General features: G+C 38.7%; 1 protein-coding gene across 1 annotated transcript; it reads left to right on the forward strand.

Annotated features, from left to right (window-relative positions):
- Nucleotides 1–17,195: 17,195 nt before the first annotated feature.
- Nucleotides 17,196–21,367, forward strand: LOC104241979 (probable GPI-anchored adhesin-like protein PGA55). Its single transcript, XM_009796953.2, has 7 exons — nucleotides 17,196–17,467; nucleotides 18,100–18,376; nucleotides 19,469–19,669; nucleotides 19,759–20,446; nucleotides 20,546–20,652; nucleotides 20,743–20,802; nucleotides 20,885–21,367. Exons 1-7 carry the CDS (start codon nucleotides 17,279–17,281, stop codon nucleotides 20,911–20,913), a joined length of 1,551 nt encoding a protein of 516 aa, XP_009795255.1. The 5' UTR covers nucleotides 17,196–17,278; the 3' UTR covers nucleotides 20,914–21,367.
- The last annotated feature ends 5,801 nt before the right edge of the window (nucleotides 21,368–27,168 follow it).

The raw sequence follows: 27,168 nt of genomic DNA on the forward strand, positions 1-27,168 counted from the left end.
ATAGGGAGTCTCTATATCTTTTTCCCCTTTTCTTTTTGGTGCTTATTTGGTTTAGTTGGCATTGGAGACAATGCCAGCTTTCATTTGAGGGGGTAGGCCTTACTTTTATGGATTTGTATGATTGTATATATTTGACAATTTTTATGCTTTTTTATTTTTCATCTTTGGTTTGTATATAATTTTAACATTTCGTTACATTTCTCGTACTTTTATTTTACCTTGGGTATGTATATAAAGTTATGTTACATTATACATATTCATCCCATCTATTGTATATTCAATTAAATCCCCTCTTGTATATATTCATTTTACTTTCCGCAATTTTTCTTTCTTAGCTTCTTATTTATGTTCGTAGCTTCTTATTTTGAAAGTTTGCAATAAGCCTTTGGCTTTCTTAATACCACGGTTCTTTCCAAAGGTGAAGTTTGTGTGAACCAGGTGTCTCTTCCCAATGATGGATGGCGTGACAACCTTCTTAAAAGTTTGAGTCCGTATTTATTTTCGTTTTTAGTAGTTAGTGGTTAAGGGTGCCTCAAGCAAAGCTTCACTTGGGCCTAGCACATTTGCCTTTGATCTCATGGTCAAAAATAAATTGTTATGTTTAGGATGGTGAAAGTCGTGACCTTGAGACTCTTGTGTTGACCGATAATCATCAAGTGGTTTTTTGGGACCATTGTGCGCTCAAATCTTATCTAAGGTCGTTGTGGGCCCCCAGCTCTCTATCTTTAGCAATCCCATAGCTTGTGTGGTGAGAAATTGCATTGCAAGTCCAAGTCTCGAGTCATTGGTCTAAAACTTGCCCTGAATATTTGTTGAGGCGAAATCCTAAGTGAATTTTGACTTGAGACATGATTATAGGCTCTCCTTGGTCCAAATGATAGCTTGAACACTTCCATAACCTACCAATGATAAGATCCCTAGTCAACCCTTTTGAGCCTTAGACCTTTTTCCTTTAAAGAACCATGATACAAGCCTCTACCCGTTCTAAAAGATACCCTCTCTTGGCACCCGATCTTTCCTTTAGCACATGGCAAAAGTATAAGTTTGGGGGGAGAGACGAGGATGGCAACAAAGTGGTAAAAAGGTACAAAATGAAGTAAAGGAAAGACAATGAAAAAGAAAGAAAAGCAAAAAGACAAAAAGAATGCTCAAAGTAAAATTGAATAAAAAGGGATTCAAGAAAAGCAAAGAATAAAAGGTGTGGAAAGTTGAGAAAGGAGAAAAGATTTGAAATGTATAAGAAAGAGTGACAGCGTGTCTCTCTAGCCCCTTAGAAAGAAGTGAAAAGACTCAAAAAGTCAAATGAATTTGAGCCAAAATAAAACAAAAGAAGTGCTTAAGGGAAGATGGAACCTATTTAGACCAAACATTACCTACCCTAAACCAAAAGCCTTCACTATGTCTCCACAAAAGCCCTATATGATCTCTAGTTGAATGAAATTTACATTAGTGGTGACTCACATAAGGGGCAAGCATATGGTACTTAGAGCCGGTCTTGTGGCTTTTCCTTGAGAGAGATGAGTAATTTTACATTAACCTCGTTCTGAGTGCTACTATTCTAAATGTGAGGTTTTCTTAGGGAGAGTTGAGAATGTATGAGTTTGGATTCCACAATGACTAAAGTAATAGAGAGAGTTCTTTAATGTGTTGAGTCAACTCTTAATGCTCTTGTGTCGCACTTAATCCATGGTGTTTCAAAGAGTAAATGTTGTTAATGATTCATTTGTATTGAGGGCAATTGTTAGTCCCAATTGATTCTAGATGAGGGCACTTTAGGACAGTTGAATTTTCTTGGAATTTTCCTTTAGGGGTGAGTCTTATTTTGTTTACTTGAGGACAAGTAAAAGCTTAAGTTTGGGGGAGTTGATAACTAGGGATTTTGATACATTTTATACTCCTTATGTTTTGATTAGAAATTTGTACAAAATAGTCCCAAAAGGCTCGCAAGTTGTACTTGATTGCAGGTTTGATCAACAAAGTAACAAGATGTCAAAGATCAACTCAAAAAGGAGTGAAACTTGCACAAGTACCAAGACAAAACAAAGCTCAGGCAAAACAAGCCCAATGCGGCCGCACACCATTCTGTGTGGTCCGCACAAGTGAGGTTCAGAAAGGTTGATTTCCAGGCCAACAGGCAATGCGACCGCATGAGATTTAATGTGGTCCGCATTGGAGTCACTGCAGCCGCACTCGATTTTGTGCGTTCCGCAGAACCAAGGATCAGAGAAGTGTCAGTTTGGAGATTGAAGCCAATGCGGTCCATGCTCCATTTCATGCGGACCACCTAGAAGCCACCGCGGCCGCACTCGATTCTATGCGGTCCGCATTTCCCGAGTTCAAAGAGTTGGATTTTCAAGTTCAGAGCCCTAGTGCGACCGCATGTGATTCTGTGCGGTCCGTACTAGTCCCGCGGGGGTAATTTTTGTCCAGATTTTACAGCTTAGTATAAATAGCTTCTTTTCCCATTTTTAGGTCATCAGATATATTTTGTACTGATCTGCGCTCGTGACTTCGATAGTTTTAGCTAATTTGAGCAATTTTAGCTTCAATTAAACATTGAATCTTCTAGTTTATCTTAGCAATTAATTAATCTTAGTTTTTTTCATCTATTTCTTTGTTTTCTTCTTCAATTATGAGTAGCTAGACTCATAAGCTAGGGTTGTAGCTCAACCCTAGTATGGGTAATTGATGGGTCTTGTGTTTTAGGGCTAGATTGACTATGGGTGTTTGATATTTGGGCTAATTTCATGTTTAATTGCTGAATTGGTGGTTGAAAATACTAGTTTGTGTTTAGTTGACTTTGGCTCTTCTTGAAAAAGAGAGCTTAAGTCTCTGAAATTGGTCCAACAAGGAATTGGGTCTTACTCAAGAGATTGATAGCCCCAATTAAAGGGTTAAACCTAGAGATAGTATTACCTGACTTGAACCTTGATTGCTTGTGCAAATTTGCATACCCAATTGGCCTTGAGAAAGTCAATTCGGGCAAAATCACTTGAACCACCGAGAGGTGTAGAGTGGGTAGAATCGTGCAGCGGTTATATCATACTCCCTAAAATGTGTCAATCATGCCTTAGAATCAAGTACCCGTCAATTGACCACCTAGGCGAAAGTCACTACCCTAGTGCCTTTTAACCATTTGAACAACTCGCAATAGTTCACTCTTAGCTTATTCTAGTTTAATTGCACATTGTAGTTTATATAATTAGAAGTAAATCAAAACCCAAAAATGTTTAGAAGTGCAATTTGGAACACATACACAACTCTCGATTAGATAGACACCCGACTCCAACTTCTAGCTCCTTGAGGAAATCGATCCCGACCTTAATCAGGTAAAAACTGCTTCGACCCTCTCTCGCTACTCAATAGTAGTGCAGGGTTACCCTCGATCAATAGTCGCCCCCTTCTTCGTGTTCGCGACCAAGGACTCACGTTTGCGATGCCTTCAGGCCCTACTGCTTTGCATTCGCGGTTGAAGCGTCGCGTTCGTGAAGGCTAAATGGCTCTAGGTCCCCCAGTCTTCTTCCTTCTTCGCGTTCGCGACCCCGGGGTCGCGTTCACGAAGGTCTTCCCAGCTTCTGCCTTGCGTTCACGTCCACTGCCCTGTATTCGCGAAGGCAAAATCCTAGCATGCCTAAAATTCCTCTTCGCGAACGTGGAACTCCCTTCGCGTTCGCGAAGGACAAAACCAGAACCAGCAACAGCAGTTCCAAAACAGCTCAACTTGATCCGATACCATCCCGAAATACACTTGAGGCTCCCTGGACCTCGTCCAATCATACCAACCAGTCCCAAAACATGACACAAACTTGCTCGAGGCCTCAAATTACATCAAACAATGTCAAAATCATGAATCATACCCCAATTCAAGCTTAATGAACTTTAGAACTTCGAACTTCTACATTCGACACCGAAACCTATCAAATCACGTCCAATTGACATCAAATTTTGGACACAAGTCACATTCGACATTACGTGCCTAATCCAACATCCGGAATTGGAATACGACCCTGATATCAAAAAGTCCACTCCTAGTCAAACTTTCCAAAAACTTTCAAATTTCTAACTTTCGCCAAATGACCCCGATATGACCTACGAACCTCCAAATCCACGTCCGGATGCGCTCCTAAGACCAGAATCACCATATAGAGTTATTTCTAGGCTCGGAATCCCAAATGGATATCGATAACATCGAAATACATTTCAACCCAAATTCATGTAATTCTTCCAAAATGCCAACTTTCCACAGTAGGCGCTGAAATGCTCTTGGGTCATCCAAAACCCAATCCGGACATAAGACCAAGTCCATAATCATTATACGAATCTGTTGGAACCTTCAAATCTCGATTCCAAGGTTGTTTACTCAAAAGTCAAACATTAGTCAATTCCTCCAACTTTAAGCTTCCGAAATTAGAAGTTTCTTTCCAAATAAACTCCGAACTTCCCGAAATTCAATTCCAACCACACTTACAAGTCATAATACCTAAAGTGAAGCTAATCATAGCCTCAAACCGCCAAACGACGCGCTAAATCTCAAAACGACCGGTCGGGTCGTTATATTTTCTCTCACTTAAACATATGTTCGTCCTCAAACGTGCTAAGAACTGCTTTGGAGTTGTCCGAAATCACTGTTTAACCCCTTGAGCACCTACCCGTGATACCACAACCCAGCTAAACACATCAGCTCAAGCCAGTCTAAAGATTTTCCTTTTTATTTAGTCAAAAAGCCTTAGAGCCAAATTTCAACATCCGGAATTCTCCACCATGCCTGTTTCCAACATACGGACATCGTATCAACCACTACACGATGCACCAATACATGATTTCATACCTTTGTTGAATTCATCCCATGCACCGCATAATTCACATGACCATAATAACATCCTCTAATAACAATAGCCGAAATTCCGCAATCCAATGCCCACAACACACCTCATGACACATATAAGTCTTCTTCCAACTCTTGCAATGCTGCCACAACGGAAGAGATGTGTAGAAATTCATAACCACTGCCGAGTCAACAAATCATTGAGTCTCTCCTCTTGACAAGATCCATTACCTCATTATGAACCAAATAATGATATTTACTCTTTAATATGATTCATATAAATTTGATCGCACTGATCCCATGTCCAATAATCTCGTCTCACCCAGTACAATTCGTTCCGGCAATAAGCCACCACAAACACTACCTAAGATCTCATATGATGTCATCAATACGCCAACAAGCCACAACTTGAATATGACATATAAGGAAGAATGGGCTTTGGAAAAGAACTATCCAGCCCATGTTACGACTAAAAACGGCCATCAAATACTATGAGCCTTTCTCAAAGGCAAGAAATAGGATGCACAAAACAAATATAAGAAATAGTGCTCAACATTTTACTGTTGCGTCATGCAACCCGATCCACACATGATACTGTTGCGGCGTGCAACCCGATCCAACCATGATACCTGCGGCGGCGTGCCACCCGATCCAAATAACATACCCGTGACAGCGTGCCATCCAATCCATACATAATAATCTATAAGGAAATACTTACCGAGCTAGAATGCTCATACCTGCGAAATACTCAAATGTCGACCACAAGCATGCCAAGTGCATAATACCATCCCTAGGGAGACAGATAGCGCCATAAGCTACAAAACTCAAGCATAACTAATGTGCAATAAATGAACTGCATATCGAGAGCCATCCTGCTCATATAACACCGCAAGCTACATGAGACCACAACACATGTGCGAATAATCAAGCTGTCTCACAACCTACATGGCACAATAAATACTACATTGAATGGATGACAATAGAAATAACATCCAAGACCTGAAGACTCCTCCGTAAATAACGTTATGCTGAAGTGAACACATCCGGCCTGATATAGAGTCCATATTCACATTTAGATCCATCCACGAACCTTAAGCCGATTCTGATTGTACCTTACTGGGCTAATAACCTTTCAAGGATCCACAATAACCCTTTTTCCCATGACACACAAGAATATCCGTCAAATCCTGAACAAACTTCCACAGTCCACAACTAAATTAACCGAGCGTCCTTCAGGCATAAATTCTCACATTAGAGATAGTACCACAATCCCTATACTTGGTTTCAATCTTTAATCAATCAAGTGACTATATGTCACACTTATACAATTTTCTCGTAAGATACGCTCCCACGACCTTTCGCACCAGCTAACAAGTCGACACATCCATACCACCGGCTATACTAATGTTGTAAAGCGAATCGGGAATCCGCAAATCAGCACACCAAGCCTCCTACAAAGGATACCGATCTTAGGTGATGCTAAAGACAATGACACCTTACTCTAAACATCTGAATTCTTCCCTTCTCATCAGAGCTCTTGACATTCTTGTCAATACCAAACTGCAACCTTGATCCTCAACTTCCAATTCCTATGTCGCGCACTACACCTAACATACCAATACGTGAGAGTATAAGAATTCCATCATAACTCTCGATCCACTAATAGAATATACACTTCATCATATAACAACATTTCACTTAACTCATTTCAGGAGAACCATTGCAACATGCGACTGAATTCTCATAACCGCATAAAATACCATCCTAAAGTAATGGTCTAACCCACCATAACCCTTCCAGGATCCATCTACACATAACATGCCATAATACTCGAATGCCTCCAAATAAAATCAATTACGCGGCCATCAAGCCTCGCACACACTGCCACAAATCACATGTATAACTTAACACGCTAAGGAACTGATCATTGGCACCATTATTGCCGATTCAACCATTGCTAACCGAACCAACCTCTTCTAATTTACTCTAGATTTTCCTTAGAAATAACAATATCTCCATTCAAAATGTGACGAACTCAATCCGCGCTCATCTTGAGCGACCCCATTTCATCAGACCACATTGTCTCAAGACCCACGAACCATATCATGCCCTCCTTGTACGCACATTCGCATCTTTAATTGGTACAACCATACTGATAATACTTCTATGAGTCTGAAGTTATTTCCTCCCATTCCTCCAAATGCTACACCACATACCGAAAATAAGATAGAACACTCCAAGCGACTTTTATAATCCGCTGCAAAAGCTCAATACTTAACCATACCACGGACTCGAAATGCTTAGGCACCACACTTTAATTTTGAATTCACTAGGATCGTCGTTAAGAGTCACTCACTGCGACTTGGTACCGAATATAATCAACTCCAAGGCTCTGCTAGCACATGAGCACCCTCTCAAAGAAACACCCGGCTGAATCATTTTCCTTGCACACCACATCTATACAAAGCATAAACTCTGAGTCTTCCCAAAGGCTGAACATGAATCAATAAGGCCAAATATATCACACATTCCCCAAATCCTTTGCTCAAATTACCACCGATGTTCTCTTTCCTATAACCTACCAATATGCCGATAACTAGAAACCTCACAAGTACACAACCATGCTATCCAATCGTAGACGGCGGGGCCCTCCCACTTAGCTTGAAGCTACGATTACATAACTCTGGAACCCACCAAGACTCCTCCTTCCTCATTGATATGATCTTGCACAATCGACCTATCAAATTTCTCGAGATCTTCCTGTTAATCATTTTATGAACACTCTGAATCACTTGCCACATTCACATATTCAATACCTTACCGGATAGTCAGCAGAATTCTTCGTAGAAGCTTCATCCACACTACGCAACCGCTAACCTACTCACAGGAGATAACCCACCTGTGGAAATTCCGTGCCTACACCTTCCAATGACGCTACACTGAGTACAATTACTACGAAATCAATAAACCATCCTAAGCCTGTGCTTATTCACTAGCTATACAAGTCCGTTCACTCCTCATTGACATCAGCTAAAGGTGTGACAATACATTCCAATCCGAAGTCATGTTGTATCCTTCTTCATGTCAAGCAACTCGTTCTCGTCTTATCCAACCTTCCTCCGTACAGTAGCCAATATTCCAAATTAAGTCCTTAGACTTAGTCATTGTCCACCATGAAATCCCAAATCACTCTAAACTTTTCTCAAGAAGTGTAGTTATCTTACCACAGAACCCATATGCTACTCTGCCACTTTCCCACTTTGGTCAAACCCTCTTTTTTAAGAAACTACTCGACTTCTATTTCTCACACTTGGCCTTCTAGAAATTTAACCACCGCAAGACACCTCCCACATGTCCTTCCTCATTAATGCCCAGTTATTGCCTTAAATAAAAATCCATCTTTGCAGTACTTGAACCAATTGATCGCCGCCATTTCTAGACCTCTCCAAAGATCATCTTCTTCGAGCCGTTAACATTAGGAATACCGATTCGATTCTAAACCACTGCACACCGCGATCTATGACAGCCGCTTCCCCGATACCATCTCACAATACCCTGCCCCGAAGGCGAATTGAAAAAGGCCATAACACTAACGAACTTAACACATTCAACCAGGATAACGACGCCACATCACAGATGAAAATTCCACCGTGCTTAAAAATACCAAGTCTCGTTACTCCATCAACCCAAACCTGAACATTTATAGTCTGATTGCCTCTTCTCTACTGGAGATAAAACGTTGAACCTCTAAATCATGCACTGAGAAAAACCTCCCTTCAAGTTATTCGCTTCTCTGACACATAGACAAGCATCTTACCATTACATCAATATTGTGCGATAATAACTCATGAACATCATAACAACATGTGCATAGCCTCAAAACCATCAGAAATACAACTACTGAGCTAAAATGACAGAACATCCTTTTGCAAGGCGACAACATTAGCCCAATCAAATATACAGGGAGAAACATCATGCACCACATCTACAGTGCCATTACAATTCCTTGATTCCCAATTGATAACAAGCGCTTCGCGCTGCATAAGATTAAATAGGAAAGAAATAACGGCATAAGCCTCAAAGGAATCAAATAGCACAATGAGGAATAAAAAAGGGAAGTTCTCCTAACAGCCCTGTAATCTCTCGAAGATAAGTACAGACGTATCCATACCGATCCACAAGACTCTACTAGACTTGCTCATTACTCGTGAGACCTAAGTGAACCTAGTGCTTTGATACCATGTTGTCACGACCCAAAATTTGTCAAAGGTCGTGATAACGCCTAATACCGCTGTCAGGTAAGCCAACAATAATAATTTCCTTCAATTAAATAGTAAGAGATAGAATCTACAGCGTAAATGACAATATTTTCACAACTACAATTTTTAACGACCCATAAGCACCCCCAAAACCCGGTGTCACAAGTGCATGAGCATCAACTAGGAAATATAGTAAAATAAAATATTTGTTTGGAATACAATTAGACAGGAGAGTGTAAATGACTTTGATAGAGACTCTGTGCGTTGCAGACTCGTAACATGGGATGCAGCTCACTTAAGTCCCCGCAATAACCGCGCCTTTGTGCCCACAAGACCACTAAACATATATGTACCTACACAAAATGTGCAGCAAGTGTAGTGTGACTACGTAAATCAACGCGTACCCAGTAAGTATCTAGTCTAACCTTGAAGAAGTAGTGACGAGGGGTCGACTCCGATACTTACTATGGGCTAGCAATAAAATACATATATTATGATTAAGTATGGATTACATAAACAACTGAAAACTCAATAACAAGAAGCAATTAAATAATTCTTTTATTAATAGAAAATTTCCAAATTTATTTTCGTCATTTAACAATTTATATCTCAAGCCAATGAAGCAATATCAATTATTATTAGTTCCAAAGATTTATCATGTGCAAATCATGTCGAGGTCGTACGACCCGATCCAACATAAAATATTTAAATTGTGCACTGTCGAGGGTCAAACGGCACGAACCATAGATGCATCTATCTGCTACCGAGGTCTTCGGCCGCTCCACAAGAAGAGAAAATACATTAAAACAACCAATTCAATATTTATTAAGGGGCAAATATTCAAGGAAATACCAATTCTCATTAACGGTCAAGTAAATGAAGTTTAACCTTTTACAATTCCTTTATCGAGTTTCAATATGATTTAAGCAATTAAAATAACTAGTAGGGTGCAAACATCACAAGTATAATATAATTTGGGTCCTAGACTACCCGGACATAAATACAATTAGTAGCTACGCACTGACTCTCGTCACCTCATGCGTATGTAGCCCATACAAATAGAAGCACATATTAAATCAGTTCACCTATAGGGTTAATTCCCTTTTACAAGGTTAGAAATGAGATGTACCTCGCTCCAAAGTTCCATAACCGGCTCTGAAGCCCCTCTAACACCTCAAACCGATGCCCACCGCTCTAAAACTAGCCAAACAATGTACAACCCAATAAAAATATGTTCTAATACTCATAATAAATCAATTTAGACAAATTCCCAACTCTGCTCGAAAAATCGATAAAATCAACCCTTAGGCTCACGTGCCCGGATTCCAAAAAAAATCGAAGATAAACATTACCCATAACCTTACGAATTCAAATATTTAATTTATTCCCAATTTCATGGTCAAAATTTAAAAATACCAATTTCTAGATTTTTCTTCAAAATCCCAAACTTTTCATGAATTTTCATGTTAAAATATGTATATAATCCAAGTATTTAACTTGTAATATGCGAGAATCACTTACCTTGGCATAGATGATGGAAATCTCTCCTTGAAGCTTCTACAAAAATCGCCCAAACCAAGAGAGAAATGAGTGAAATGGGCTAAATCCCACTTTAAAAATATTCTGCCCAACACAGTCCCCCCTTCTTTGCATTCGCGACCATGACCTTGCGTTCGCGATGCCTTCAGGACCTACTGCTTTGCGTTCGCAGTTGAAGCTTCGCATTCACGAAGGCCAAATCCCATCAGCCCCAAAATTCCTCTTCACGAACGCGGAACTCCCTACGCGTTCGTGAAGGACAAAACCAGAACCAGCAACAACAATTCCAAAACAGCTCAACTTGATCCGATACCATCACGAAACACACCCGAGGCTCCCGGGACCCCGTTCAATCACACCAATCTATCTCAAAACATGATACGAACTTGCTCGAAGCCTCAAATCATATCAAACAACGTCAAAACCATGAATCGCACCCCAATTCAAGCTTAATGAACTTTAGAACTCCAAACTTCTACATTCGATGATGAAACCTATTAAAGCACGTCCGATTAACCTCAAATTTTGCACACAAGTCACATTCGACAGTACGAACCTACTAAAACTTCTGAAATCGGAATCCGAGCCCAAAATCAAAAAATCCACCCCCGATCAAACTTTCCAAAAACCTTCAAATTTCTGAAACCCCATATATATATATATATATTTGTATGAACAAGCTAAATGATTATTTACAATAATTATATAATTATTATGTAAATATATTTGATGATGATGCTCTTAATGTAGACAATGTTAGTCCCACTATGCATTGTACCACTTATACTACTAGGGATGATAATGAAGACCTTGATAGTTTTAATATTTTTTCTACACTTTCTAACACTCAAACCAGTAACAAGAACATTGATGAACTTCAATTCTACTTGCAAAAGCAAAAAGAGCCTCGCACAAAGGAATTTTCACCATTGGGATGGTGGCATAAGAGTGAAAAGCAATTTTCTGTTCTTTCCGCTATGGCTCGGGACGTGCTGAATGTACCAATTTCAATTGTTGCATCAGAGAGTGTATTTAGCCAAGTAAGACAACAACTTGGAGACACCCGTCACTAATTGGGAAGCAATGTTTTGAAAGTTTTAGTGTATTTCAGAGATTGGATTAGATAAGAACGAAGAAATCAGGGACGTGAAAATGTTGATAGCCCAGAAGACGAGGAACTTGGAGATATATTAACACATGATAACCCATCTGAATTTAACACTCCATAAGATGGCCAAGAAGTTCATATTGATTATGAAGAACTTACTAAGGCAATGCAAAACCTTTGAATTTACTTTTTTTCCCGTTAATTTACTTGTTGTTAAATATAAACCTTTCAGTTTGTAAGTTTGAATTTTGAAATTAATGTAGCACTTGCAATTTATAAGTGCAATTTTTTTCCATCTTTATTGTATTCTTTATATTTTTACTTTATATTTATATAAATTATAATAATTATACAAAATACAAAAAAAAACACTAATCCGGCCCGCCCCCTTGGACCCGTAACCCTTACAGTTCCTTTTTTTAGTCGGATGGACCCGGACCCGTTAAGCCCGGTAAAGACTAACCCGTAACCAGTCTGGATTGGAAATCGGACGGTTTTATTTTTTCCCAATCTGGCCCGGCTCGACCCACCCGTTTAACACCCTTACTTATGTGTAATTAGAGAATTATTTTTTCTGAGGCCTATATCATAGCTAAAGTGTGACTAGGCGCTCTTTAGTTTGTATTCTCTTATTGTTATAAATAGTAATTCACAGTGTTACCAAATAAAGGTAGTATTAAGTCGTGTCTCTGCGGAAAAGTTGTGAACAATGATAACACAGGTAAGATTGCTCATCCAGCAAAATCTGTAAATAATTTAATAAGATAGGTAGAATGAAAATATTAGCAAGTTATGTCTTGTCTGATAAAACTACACAATGTGCCAGACAAAACTTGTGAACAAGACAAATTCACACGTCCGACAAAATTTGTAAATAAATTAGCAAGATAGATAATTGAAGATAGTACCAAAATTTTGTCGCCTGACAGAACTTGCGAATAACTAGACAAGCCTAAATTTCATTCTTTCGATTTATAGCGCAAAACTATTTTTTCAAGATTTCCTTAAACGAGGACAAAATGTAAACAATGCCTTCAAATCACCCTCTTTCTGCAAATCACCATCCATCCCATTGTATATGGGTTGATTTTCTTTGTATTTAGAATTGGCTAATTTTTCAAAAATGGACCAGTGGTCTAAAGTGTAGGTTCAAAAGTGGTCATCTGACCTGAAATTTAAAACTCAAAACTAAAATTCAAGTTTCAAGGAAACTGACAGCAAGAGACTATGAAGTACTGGTGGATAAACTAAGCACAAGAATACACTCTTGGGATCGAAAAACTTGTCATATGCAGGAAGAGTTCAATCGATCAACTCTGTGTTGATAAATATACACTCCTACTAGGCAACAATATTCATTCTACCAAAGAAGGTCCTAAAGGACATTACGACAATATGTAGGAACTACTTATGGGATGGGAAAAGGCACATCTAATAAAGTGCCATTGGTAGTTTGGGATCTAGTATGTAGACCAAAAAGAGAAGGATGACTGGGAATAAGAGAATGCATCATATGGAATGAAACTGTTATAGCAAAGTATGTTTGGCACATTGCAAACAAAGAAGACACACTGTGGGTTAAATGAGTAAACCATATCTACTTGAAAGGGGACAATTGGTGGCAATACAATCCTCCACAAGGAAGTTGTTGGTATTGGAGGAAAATATATTCTATACGAGATACATATGCAGCAGGTTATGTAGAGAATGAATGGCAAACTAAAGCTGGAAAATACACAATTAAGAGTGGCTACCACTGGAGAAGAGGGGGACTGGAACAATGGTCTTGGAGCAGATGGGTGGAACAAAATGAATAATCCTAAACATAGCTTCATTTGTTGGCTTGCAATGCATAGGAAACTGTTGACAAAAGATAGTGTTTGACTCAAAAGATATCGAAACCTTTTTGAATAAATTAATCAAAGAAAACAGAGGGGTAAATCTTAGCTAAGTATAATAATCTCTAGAACGAAAGATGTACAAGGAGAATAACGACAATAAGACTTCCTTATCTATCCAGATCAACCAACCTTTTACAATAAATATTCTCACTCGTTTATGTAAGCAAATTTACAGCAAGTATTATGGATCAACCTAGAAGTCCCCCTTTACAAGGTTGTTGTTCGCTATATATATAAGGAGTGAAACCCTTCTAAGCTATAAAAGACAAGTTATAAGGAATATTCCTAGTATCCCCTAATGGGCCTGTATTATTACAAGGGTTGTACAATCTCTTGTTTACCTTAAGGTCGTCCTCCGCAAGACGTCGAGTTACGAGGACCTCATCGTTCGTCGTACTCATCGATGGTAGTGGTTGTTCAAATTTGGACCCATACAGTTAAACCCCTCCGCTTGCCGAGGTTGCAACTTGGTGCGTCCTCGATGAGCGGACACCATGCATTCCTATAGAGAAATTTGATCCTTCGAGGCGTTACGTCATGGCCAATAGTGGGCGGTCAGCGTGCTTAGCAAGACACCATGTAATGCATTTTATCGGGAAATGATATCATCTTCACGTGCGTCATCATTATGCGTGTTTTCGAGACAGGAGTTGATGGCTTGTTGCTTCAATTCTGGTGCCACTTTGTGACCTTCCGCTTCGATTCTAGTGCCATATAATCCTATAAATAGGTAGAGGGTTTGTTTTTTCAAAAGTTCATGGCCATTTCACTTATGAATACCCCATCCTCATTTCTCCGAGATGGCCCTGGCAATCTTCTACTTCTTCTTCTCACATTCTTCGTTTACAACTTCTTCTTCCTCTCTTTTTTCCTACTGCGTCAACACCTTTTTTAACGAAAGCATTCCAAGGTCACATCGATCTCGTGAAGGGATTGTTGAGGCTGCCCCATTGTCTATGATGCCCCCTTCGGGCAGTGAAGATACGGTGGTAGAAGAGGGTGATAGTCTTCCTACGGTGGAGGAGTTACTGCGAGACACCCCATGTCTCGAAGTGACTTCCTCAAAGATCCCCCTCCTACTCCTACCCCCGTACTCTCTGAGATGGAGCAAGTTCATATTGACGCTCTTCATGTAAAGTATGGCATTCCCGCTCATGTTGACATGATTCCAGCGGGGAGAGATTTTGTAGAGGTCCACATACCTGGATACTGTGCTTTCTACGAATACCCTTTCGTGATTGGCTATACTTTTCCTCTCTTCCCATTAGCGGAAGAGTTTTCTAGGTTCTACCAAGTTTTTCCAGCACAACTTTCACCGTATACGCTCAAGATACTTCTGCTGTTGACCAAGTATGAGTAGTTGGCGGAATGTGATGTTTCTATCCACCACCTTTTGCACTTGTTTTCGCCTAGATTCCACAGGGTACCATGGTGCATTTGAGGCACCATGGAAAGGGCTGGTGGTTGGGACAAACGACCGAGCAAGTCGCAAGTTTTGGCACAAGTACTTCTTTGTTAAAACTGAACACGTCGTTTCTGACTCCGCCAGGTTCCCGGAGCGATGGAATGAGACTCGTAAGTGTCGTCACTCGTTTTTCTCTTCCTTCGTCTGTTTTCATTATAAAGTTTATTTGCTTCTCGTTTGCAGCTATGGGACGTCCGGCCCGCCCTATTTCTGGCATAAGGGATTGGGTAGCCCGTCTGTTGCCCCATGCAGCGGAAACCCGAGATTGGCCCGCCTTCGTAAAGCGTTATGGCCCTAAAGTTCCATCTGGTAAATGTTTTTCCTACCACTTTGTTGGTTATATATCGTCGTTTATTGATACGACACTTCGTGACGGCAGGTCGAGGAACTTCCAGGCGGAGGGCGCCAGTCCCTGCATTCCGACAGGCCGTCGCTGCCGCGGAAACACAGTTTACTTTGAGTGAATCTGTTCGAGAGGGTCATCCTCAACCTATTCAATTAGAAGGCCACAAATATGATTTTTTTGAAGTAGCAAATTCTAAACTCAACTCCACAAAAGTGGATCCCTTAGAATTTATAGTTTTAAAAGGAAATTCTTTTTTTTTTGCAACAAATTAAAAAATAAAAAGTATGAATAAATACGGAGAGATTGATTTTGACCCTATAGATTGACTTCGATTAAAAGATCCAGCTCACAAGAAAAAAAAAATGAGTATGCAATTGTTAAATATGTTAATTTTATTTTGAAAACTTTATGGACTCAAGCACCAATTCACAAATAATAAAAAGAGGTACAACTGACCCTTGTACTCAAATCTCACAATTCATCCAAAGACGGATGAATTAATTTCTGATGGTCTGCCCTGTATTTATTTATTATTATTTACTGGACATTTGGTATAGTAGTTGAACCTTCATATTCTTATTTAGCTTGGTAATTTTTTATATTTTAAAATTTCAATTATAGATTCATTAAAAGACAACAAAAAAACTTTTTTTTCCAAACTATACCATTATATTATAAACTAATTGGTTCAGATTTTACAAAACAACCCATATGGACTCTTCGTTGTAAACACGAAAAAAAATCTTTTGCTAGTGAAGGTTAAATATGAGACCATAGTGTTTCCATGTAGGGTATTCAAACCGAACCGGAAAATCATATCAAACCGAAAAGTCAAATCAAACCAATTAAAAAATTCGATTAGGTTTAATATTGAGTAAAAAAATTCGAACCAACCCGACATATAAATATATAATTTTTATATATACTTTTAAGATTTTATATAGAATTTTCTTTAGAAAATATCTAGAAATATTTGAGATTCTCTCATGTAATGTAATATTTAATAGAACTATGAAGTGCATCCATATTTATTACGTTAAATAATGAGTTGTATCATCACTTTCTTATCAAGTATTATTAAAATGCGTCAATCTCTTTGTTCTTTCACATTCATATGCCAAATCTGTTAAACTCTTATACCTTTTTCGAATTTGAAATGGTAATTCGATAAAATAGAACATTTCATTATTTGAGTTTCATTTTAATTTTATGCTTAATTATTAAATTTGATTAACATTGAAAGCGTACATCAAGGAAAAATTATTGTTAGACGACTAAGAAAATAATTATCATGGGTTACTAAAAAAATTATCCTATATGAATATTTTAATAGATTATATGTTTGTCATTTTTTTTAATTTTTACTAAACATATACTCCTTATCAAAACTTTATCTATAATTTTAACGAAGTAAGATTAAAATAATATTCATGTAATAAAAAAAACTCGAAAAACCGAACCGATCCAAACCGATAAAGTTGGTTTGGTTTGGTTTTGAAAAAAAACTGAACCCGGTCCATGTACTAGTTTTTAATATTGATTATTTGTGATTATAATGATAAAATGCAAGTTTATTTTGTTTACTAAAACATAAAGATTAGAAACCTTTGCAAAACTTGAATAAGATTTTTAAAAAAAGAAAAAAAGATGTACTCCAAAATTTTCGAAAAGTGCCGCGCGTTTTCTCATCTGCACATTCTTCACCACGTTCCCTCCTCTTTCTTTTTACCTTTCCCTCCATAATCCATATTCTCAGCTCTTACAAATATCAATGCTTTTTTTCCCTCTCAAAATCTTCCTTACATTTCCCTCTGTTCCTCCTCCACTTTTCCCAGATGCAGAAACAGAAAATGGGGAAACAAAGCAAATCGCGAAAAACCGAAAACGTTGGCAAAGGAAAGGTTACTCCTGTACAAATCGCTTTCATCGTCGACCGCTACCTCTCTGATAACCGTTTCACTGAAACCCGATCCACTTTTCGATCCGAAGCTTCACATCTTTTGGCTAAGTCTCCCATCAACGAGGTACTCCTAGCTTTTTTTATCAATTAAAATTATATAAATTCGTCTAATTTAGGATTTCAAATGATTGAATATTTGGATGCACGTTTTAATTTATATACATGTCTCTAAAAGTTCTGATAAATTGTATATAGTATATCTGATTAATAGACTTTATATTAGTTACAGAGACGAATTTAGGATTTGAAATTAGTGGGTGCAAGAGGAAACTACATATCCATAAACTAAAAGTTTTGAGAAATTATGGTATATGTAGTGTTTCTAATCAATTTTCTAGAATCTGGGGTTTCAAATCAGTGTGTTTGTGTCTGCGGGACGGGGTAGCTCTTTGATTACGGATTCGACCGAGCCCTATTTGTCTTAAGAAATCTATACGAATATGTACAAATTATTAATTTAGAACCCACTAATTTAAAGTGAACTAAAATTCTGAACGTATAAGCTTCAAATCCTGGCTCCACCTCTGTATGTTTGTGTGTCTGTTTATGTCTCTGCGTGTGTGTGTTTCTGTGGCTGAGTAAATTTTGATAAATTGTCTACGTAATTGAGGTGAATTACTGTGTCCATCCTCGATCTGCCTTATTTAATTCCTCATTTCTTAGGTTAAATCCTTTTTTTTTTGTGACAATGAATAGGCACCAAGGAGTTTATTGAGTTTAGGAGATATGTTGGATGAGTACATAAGTTTGAAAGAGCAAAAAGTGTTTTTGGATCAAGAAAAGTGTAGACTGGATCATGAAAAGACGCGGGTACAGAATTTACTAAGTGGGATGCAACATGTTATGAATGCTTACAATGCTAGTACAAATCTGATACCTCCTTCCTCAATTGCTGCTGCTGCTGCTGCTTCTTCAATGCCCAAAATAGGTGCTTTGCCAAGCATAGTTAATGGATTTTCCCCAGTAACCACAGGTATGCATTCTATAATCTCTTGGAATATATGCAGACTTAGCAAAATATAGGGCATAATGGAAGAATAAGATCTACATAAGAGAGATTTATTAGTTGAGGATATGTTGTTGTGTTAGCACTTTTACTTTATGTCATATGCTTTTATATGAATGTTTAGCATTTCAGAAATTTATACTTCACTAGAAAATATAAAGAACTTCTAGCACATTTTTATATGAAGCCACACAGTCTATGGAGATTTATATAGTTGACCCCAACTTGTCAAAATGAGGTCTAGTTGGTGTTGCTATATTCTCTCAGTTTGTGTCATTGCTTTTCAGTTTCAGTTGCTTAGATTACTCAGTGACTTTATGTTTACTAGGTTGCTGTATGTGCTACTATCTTGTTTGGTACATGGTATGTTTAAAGTTTAAACGAGCTAGATCGATTACTTCAAGTTGTTATTCTCAAAGTAAGAGAAATTGACACCAGTGGCTTTAGCTCCACAGCTTCAATGTCCTAATTGTATCCGCAGAAGCTACATTCAACCCTGCCACTTTGTAGTAGATCTTTATTTCCCAGGGAGAGATTTGATTATTGCACTTTCTCTATTTTCATTTGCTTTAGATTATTACCTGAATACGTGGAAGGAACAGAGGATCTCATTTTCCCAAGTCTCTTTCAAAAAACCATAATAGGCAAAAAGCTGAATATTTTTGCATATATTCCGCCCAAAATACCGTCTTGCATTTGCATGACCATCATGTAATAGTATGCGATGAGAAGTACAACATCTATTCTCTAGACTGCATATAGTTATTAACTGAAGTCATGCAACATATATTTTTAGTTGAAGAGCAGAACCATCTTCATCCCTAAAGAGAAATATCTCCGAAAGAATGATTGGAATGTAAAACTGTCACTAATTGCCCATAATTATATTCAAGAAATAGTATATCATTTTGTTCGTAGAAAGATATGCTATGCTATGTGTTGGATGTCATTGTTATTTCTTAGGTACAATGATCAATAACCAGCCTGTTGGTTCGTGCCATAATTTGGATACTTTCTTTACCATTTACCTGAAGAATTATACTGTACTACTTTTATCAGGTTATTATTCTACATACAAAACTGCAGCACTGATGTCAGCATCAATGCCTTCAAATGCTGCTCCAGATACCATGAAATTCTCTACTCCAAATTCAATTCCATCAACCTCAAAAAGAAAAGGCATCAAAGACGTCTCTGCAGCTCCCATAACTGCCAAGAGATCTCGTAAACACTTGATCACCAACCAGTTGTCACTTAAAGGTAAAAATCCATTTGAAGTTGGTCTTTTGTCACTTCATGTGACATGTCCTTAATATTTTTGACATCATATTTATCACACTTTCTTGCAGATCCTAGTACAGATGCACAACCAACTGGTGTTGATAAACAAAACAACAATATGAATAGTTCTGCGGTTCAATTATCAGATCCTGCGACTGCATCTGATAAGACACCAGTTCAAGGATCTAATGTTGCCAAGTCTTTGTTCAATCAGCCCATTCAGTCCCCTCCAACTAATTCTTCTGGCCCTAAAACACCACCAAGAGCATCTTCATCCCAAACTGACAAATCTATCTCTCCACTGGAAGTTTGTTCAACTGCTACTTCCAGCAAAAATGTTACACCATCTCGTGTAACAGCCACAAACTGCACAATCATCTCGTCAGAAACAATTCGAGTGACCCCTACCAAGCAAATAATTTACTCCATAGAAAGAAATCACTGCATTTCAACATCCTCACCAGTAAAGACCAACCTGAAGAGGCCTATTAAGCGAGATCAAGTAAAAAGTAGGTTGGACTTTGATGCCTCCGATAACATCCCATGTAATTCAGAAATGGCATCTGGCTCTGACATGATTTCTACATCTGATTCTGAGAAAGAAGGAGATATTTTTGACTTAGATTTGCCTAATTTAGATGCTTTAGGGATGGATTTTAATCTGTCTGAACTACTAGTTGATTTTGACCTTGATGGAGAGGGGATTGATTATTCTTGCCAGCAAACATTAGATTCTTCCCCAGATACTTTTTCAGGGTAAAGTTACCAGCCTTGCCCATATATTCTCATAGTTTCCTTTATCTAATGCAAGTTTAGGAATGGTTCCTAAGTCTCCATTTGATGTTTAATGAACAGGTCACCTCATGAGTCAGGAAATGTCAATGCTGATACAAACCAGATGACCTCTCAGATTTCATCTACAGTTACTGAAGTCTTTTCAGAGCAAGACATGAATTTACTAGGTAAAAGAAAATCCTTGTCAATAAAATTGACTGGACTGTTTTCATTGAAATGTAGGAAAGGGTCTTAATTTTTTCACATTGATCATTCAGGTTCAGATTCCATGACCACTATGAAATCAGTTACCAAATGCATCAAAATTTTAAGTCCTGGTAATTGCTTGACTTTCTACTTTCTCCTTTTCATTTTGCAAAAAGTAATGAAGATATGATTCCATGACTGTCTCTTTTGCAGTTAAAAATATCGGAAGCTTGAGGGATTAGGAGAGCTTTGTGCAAGAGATTGACTGAACTCTTACGCAGATGATTACTGAGGCTGAAATGCCATAATTGATCACAGTTGAGTTGACTGGATTTATGCAACCCCAACAAATTTACCTAACTAGTTTCACATACTAACTGTCCATTCATTAGCAAAAGGGTGTATGGTGTTGGATTATGATTTATTTTCCATAGAATTAACAGCTCCAGTCCTAGTTAGAATATTGATTATATATAGCTTATGGCTAAGCATATTAGGAATTTGTATAAATTTATTTGACATGAACAAGCTTATAGCAAATTTGATTATGAGAAACATCTGATTATCTGGAGAAAGAAATTTGGCATTTTGATATCTTGATGTACAAAACAAAGTCTCTGGATGTTGGATCATGTAAATGCATTCACTCCTTTTCTTACAGAGAGTGAAGATCACTGAACTTGAATAAAGATTGTCCTGCTACTATATTGTTCCCTGGCAGGCACTTGCTCACTAAGCACTTCTCTTTGGCTTGGTTAAGCTAAAAATCGTTAATCTAAACAACTATGCCTTCCCAAATTTTGTGGTTGGTTTTGATTTCCACGTCTAAATTTATGTGAGAATTCTGTGAAATTATCAATGATGTTTTAAAGGCAGTGCTCATTTGGTCCATATATACTGAAAATGGAACCGGTTGTTCAGGGCTTATGGTAATATTGATGTAGCAGATCTATCAATGGGGTGTAGCAAGACAATGTGTTGAGAGAATCAAAAGGGATGAGGCAGTAACTGCAAGGGAAGTTGACAAATTAATCATGATGGAGAATAGAGGGATGAATCCTTTCTGACTCGAGGGCAACTTAGGAAGATCAAAAGCCCCAAAAGAAAGTGGGTAACTGTCAGAACTCAGAAGATGGACTTTGTCATGGTTTTAGTTGTTAAAATGGCTGCTTCAATATGCCATGCTTGCAAAAGCAAAGCTCAGCATACTTAGTGTTGTGATTCTCGGATCAATATGAAGATTATTTGGGAGGAAAAACAACTCTATTTCACAAGAATAGAATTATAGAGAATTTACACCAAGAATTTCTCTCTACAAAAAACCTCACCAAACTCTCTTTTTGTTCTCACAATCTCTTCCTGGATTGTATTTCAATCTCTCTGGATTGATGTTTCTGTGTAAAACATAAGGCTCTATTTATAGCCTTAAAGAAGGTGGTTGGTGGTTGAATTCTTCATTCAACAATGGAGGCTTCAACAATGGTGGCTTCTAGAATGGGTTGGTGGCTTCAACAATGGTGGGCTTCTAGAATTGGTAGTTGGCAGCAGCTGAACTTATCAATTCTCCCCCTTCAGCTGCATTCCAACGCAGCTACTATTTGAAAGTTATTCCAACTATGTCTCTGCACAGCTCTAACTTTTCTTGAGTGACCACCTTTGTTAACATGTCTGCTGGATTCTCCTTCGTATGGATCTTCACTAGTTTCAACAGTTGTTGATTCATCACCTCGCGTATCCAGTGATAGCGAATGTCGATGTGCTTTGTCCGAGAATGATACATTGAGTTTTTGCTTAAATCAATTGCACTTTGACTATCACAATGTATCTTATACTCTGTTTGATTTATCCCTAGTTCTTGGAGAAACCGCTTTAGCCACAACATTTCTTTTCCAGCTTCCGCTACAGCAATATACTCTGCTTCAGTTGTGGATAGTGCAAGTTTCTTTCCAGGGTTAGAAAGAAAACGACTTACCACACCTACCGCATGTGCGATATCTGGCCTCGTGCAAACCATGGCATACATCAGGCTTCCAACTGCTGAAGAATATGGAATTGTAGACATCTCCTCAATCTCTTTCTTGGATGAGGGGCACAAACTCTTGCTCAACTTGAAGTGATTTGCCAAAGGGACACCTACCGGTTTGGCATTACTCATATTGAACCGTTTGATCACCCGTTCAATGTAATTTTCTTGAGATAGCCATAACTTCTTGTTTCTCCTATCTCGAGTTATCTGCAATCCCAAAATATGTTGAGCTGGACCTAAGTCTTTCATTTCAAAGGACTTAGAGAGTTCTTTCTTCAACTGTCTAATTTTTGTTGCATCTTGTCCGACGATCAACATGTCGTCTACATAAAGTAGAAGTACAACAAAATTGCCATCCGAAAATCTCTGAATGTAAACACACTGATCTGCAGCAGTCCTTTTATATCCTTGACTTACCATAAATGAGTCAAACCTTTTGTACCACTGCCTCGGTGCTTGCTTTAGGCCATATAAACTTTTCGTAAGCTTATAGACGAGGTTTTCTTTTCCTGAAACCTCAAAACCTTCCGGCTGCTCCATATAGATTTCTTCATTTAGATCACCATGAAGAAATGCTGTCTTGACATCCATTTGTTCAAGCTCCAAATTCAAACTGGCTACCAATCCAAGGATGATGCGGATTGAAGTCAATTTTACAACTGGTGAAAATATTTCATCAAAGTCAATTCCCTTTTTCTGTAGGAATCCTTTGACTACTAACCGGGCTTTGTGCTTCACCACCTTTCCGCTGCCATCTTTCTTCAGCTTGAATACCCATTTACTCTTCAGTACCTTCTTTCCTTGTGGAAGTTTCACAATCTCATAAGTGTTGTTTTTCTGTAAAGAGTTCATCTCTTCGGTCATTGCTTGCAGCCATTTTTCTTTATCCGTATGAGATATAGCTTCATGGAAACTCTCTGGTTCTCCATCTTCAGAAAAGTAGAATATACTCGGTTTCTGGGTATCGAGTTGATGGAATCTGACCTCGTTCAGATCGACGAGGTTGTTGATTATTAGCTTCAGGATGTGTACCATCATCGTTCCCCTGTGATGGTTCTGTAGTTTCCTGAGGGGTTTGTGCCTCCCCCTGCCAAACATCCTCCTGTTCTGCTTCTGGTACTGCTTCATGCTCCCCCATGCTATTTGTGTCAAACTGCAATGGTAGTGGATCTGGACCAACTTTTTGGGCACTGGAACCTCTTTCATAAGACATTGTGGGCTTTTCAATGTCTTCAATTGTCTGGTTTTCGTGGAATACAACATCCCTACTTCTGATCACCGTCTTCTGTATTGGATCCCATAATCTATACCCAAATTCTTCATCTCCATAGCCTATGAAGATACATGGTATAGTTCTACCATCAAGCTTCTTCCTGAGCTCCTTGGATACATGTGCATGTGCTAAACAACCGAATACCCTTAAGTGAGAATATGAGGGATTCTTACCCGACCATATTTTCTCTGGAACCTCAAAATTCAACGGGGCTGATGGTGACCGGTTGATTAGGTAGCAAGCGGCGCGAACAGCTTCTCCCCAGAATGGCTTAGGCAGCTTTGCCATACTGATCATACTTCTGACTCTTTCCATAATTGTCCGGTTCATTCTCTCGGCTACTCCATTGTGTTGTAGGGTGCGTGGGACCATCTTTTCATGTCGAATCCCTTGTCTCTTGCAATAGGAATCGAACTCCTTGGAAGTATACTCGCCTCCATTATCTGAGCGAAGGCATTTTAATTTCTTTCCCGTTTCACGCTCTACCATGGCATGAAATATCTTGAAATAATCAAAAGCCTGGTCCTTTGTCTTTAAGAAGTACACCCACACCTTTCGAGAAGCATCATCAATGAAAGTCAGAAAATACCTATTGCCGCCAAGTGACTTCTCCTCCATGGGACCACAAATATCAGAGTGTACCAGACTGAGTAACTCTGATTTTCTGGTTGAAGAAAATGTAAAAGAGACTCTATGTTGCTTTCCGAATAAGCAATGATTACAAGGGTCTAAAGCAGCATTCTTGTCCATTCTGATAAGCTGCTTTTTCGTTAGAATTGATATCCCCTTTTCACTCATGTGACCGAGTCTCTGGTGCCACAGGTTTTGAGACGCCTCTTTTTCCATAACATTGAGGCTGTCTGAACATACCTTCACATGAGTTTTATATAAGTTGCCACAAATATGTCCTCGAGCGAGAATCATAACCCCTTTCAGCAATTTCCATGTGCCTTTTCCGAAATAACTTTCATAGCCCTGTTTGTCAAGAGCTATACCTGATATTAGGTTTAGACGAAGATCTGGCACATGACGGACATCCTTCAATATCATTGTACTCCCGATATTTGTTTGTATTTTGATATCACCAATTCCAACTATCTCACAGGAAGAAGTGTTCCCCATCTTCACTACTCCAAAGTCTCCTGCTTTGTATGTTGTGAAGAAATCTTTTCGGGATGTGGCATGGTATGATGCTGCAGTATCTACCACCCATTCGTTTTCTTCTTGACTTGAGACGTGAAGGCATGTCTCTTCTTGGATGGAACAAATGGCTACCTCTCCGTGGGTAGTGACTAATGCATCTCCATCCTTTTGCTTCAACTGCTCCTTCTCCTTATGCAATTTTCTGCAGTTCTTCTTTAAATGGCCCTTTATTCCACAGTGGTAGCACGCATATGATGACTTCCTACCATCCGTGGATTTTCCCCTACTCTTGCTTCTGCCTCTCCTCTTATCTTGACTTCTTTCTTGTTGTCTCCCTCTTTCTGTAATAAGGGCATGCGACTCACCATGATCGATGTCCTTTCTTCTGGCTTCTTCATTAAATAAGGCATCTTTAACCATAGACATGGTCAGATTTCCACTAGGAGCTGAATTACTGAGAGAGACTACCAGCGTCTCCCAACTATCAGGAAGAGAACTAAGAAGTAGTAGGGCTTGCATCTCATCCCCGAGCGGCATGTCAACAGACGATAATTGATTTATCAAGCTCTGAAACTCACTGGTATGCTCGGCAACTGAAGTTCCGTGCTTTAACTTCAAATTTACCAAACGCCTCATCAACAAGGCTTTGTTCCTAGCGGTCTTGGCTTGATACATCCCTTCTAACTTCACCCAGAGGGCATACGCATCTGTCTCTTGTGCAACATGATGAAAAACGCTATCGTCAATCCATTGTCGAATTTGACCGATAGTTTTTCTGTTTAATTTCTTCCACTCTGCTTCTTTGGTGGAATCGGGGTTCCTACCCTTTGCTTCTATGGGATCAAACAAATCTTTACAACTGAGGAGATCTTCCATCCGAGGTCTCCACAATGTGTAATTTGTGGCAGTAAGCTTTATCATAGCTCCAGATGATGATGACTCTTCCATTATGTCTTTAAAATGGCTTGGTCAAAATTTTGGAGCAGAATCTCACCAAACGGAACTCACCAACACGTCCGGAATGGTGAAAAATGGTAGGATTGACTCTTCTTGGGTCAAAATAGGGCCTCCAGAAAATTTTCAAAATTTACACCAAACTTTTGGGGTTAAATCGAAAATATACTGAACTTGTGGGGCAGATTTATAATTTCAGTAACTTCAGGGGTTATTTCATAAATTTCTAAAAAATTTATGATGACTGGATGCTGACGTGGAACTGACTAGATGCTGGCGTGGCGCTGACTGAATGCTGACGTGGCACTGACTAGATGCTGACGTGGCACTGACTGGATGATGATGTGGCGCTGACTGGACAGTTACTATTCATCATCTTGGCAGAAGAAAAAAATTGACATAACTTCTTCGTTTTAGCTTTGTTTGGCCTCCGGAAAATTGCGTTGAATTCGTATCGACGCAAGGAATCTAATGAAATGATCAAAACACACCGAAGATCACGTTTTCGAAAAACGTAAATCCGGGTTGAAATTTTCAGTGTTCCGATATTTCTCGATGAACACAGAATCGAAGGCTCTGATACCACTTGTTGTGATTCTCGGATCAATATGAAGATTATTTGGGAGGAAAAACAACTCTATTTCACAAGAATAGAATTATAGAGAATTTACACCAAGAATTTCTCTCTACAAAAAACCTCACCAAACTCTCTTTTTGTTCTCACAATCTCTTCCTGGATTGTATTTCAATCTCTCTAGATTGATGTTTCTGTGTAAAACATAAGACTCTATTTATAGCCTTAAAGAAGGTGGTTGGTGGTTGAATTCTTCATTCAACAATGGAGGCTTCAACAATGGTTGCTTCTAGAATGGGTTGGTGGCTTCAACAATGGTGGACTTCTAGAATTGGTAGTTGGCAGCAGCTGAACTTATCACTTAGTTACTGAGGTTACTTGGTTTCAACTCAAGATTTACCCCTTTTTTTTTGTTAGTCTTCAGTTTACACTGTTTTATAGCACGAGGTTAGTGTCCTTCGCGAGTTCTGTGTTGGTTAGTCTATCCTTTTATTCCCCAACAGAAATAATGACAAGAGAACAACTAC

Source organism: Nicotiana sylvestris, chromosome 7, assembly GCF_000393655.2.
Source record: "Nicotiana sylvestris chromosome 7, ASM39365v2, whole genome shotgun sequence".
In the NCBI taxonomy this organism is placed as follows: domain Eukaryota; kingdom Viridiplantae; phylum Streptophyta; class Magnoliopsida; order Solanales; family Solanaceae; genus Nicotiana; species Nicotiana sylvestris.

Excerpts from the sequence above, each read along its gene's own strand:
- LOC104241979 (XM_009796953.2), top strand. The coding sequence starts at position 17,279 with ATGCAGAAACAGAAAATGGGGAAACAAAGCAAATCGCGAAAAACCGAA. Across the intron at positions 18,377-19,468 it reads ATTTTCCCCAGTAACCACAG|GTTATTATTCTACATACAAA; the intron begins GTATGCATTCTA and ends TACTTTTATCAG. Across the intron at positions 20,447-20,545 it reads TCCCCAGATACTTTTTCAGG|GTCACCTCATGAGTCAGGAA; the intron begins GTAAAGTTACCA and ends TTTAATGAACAG.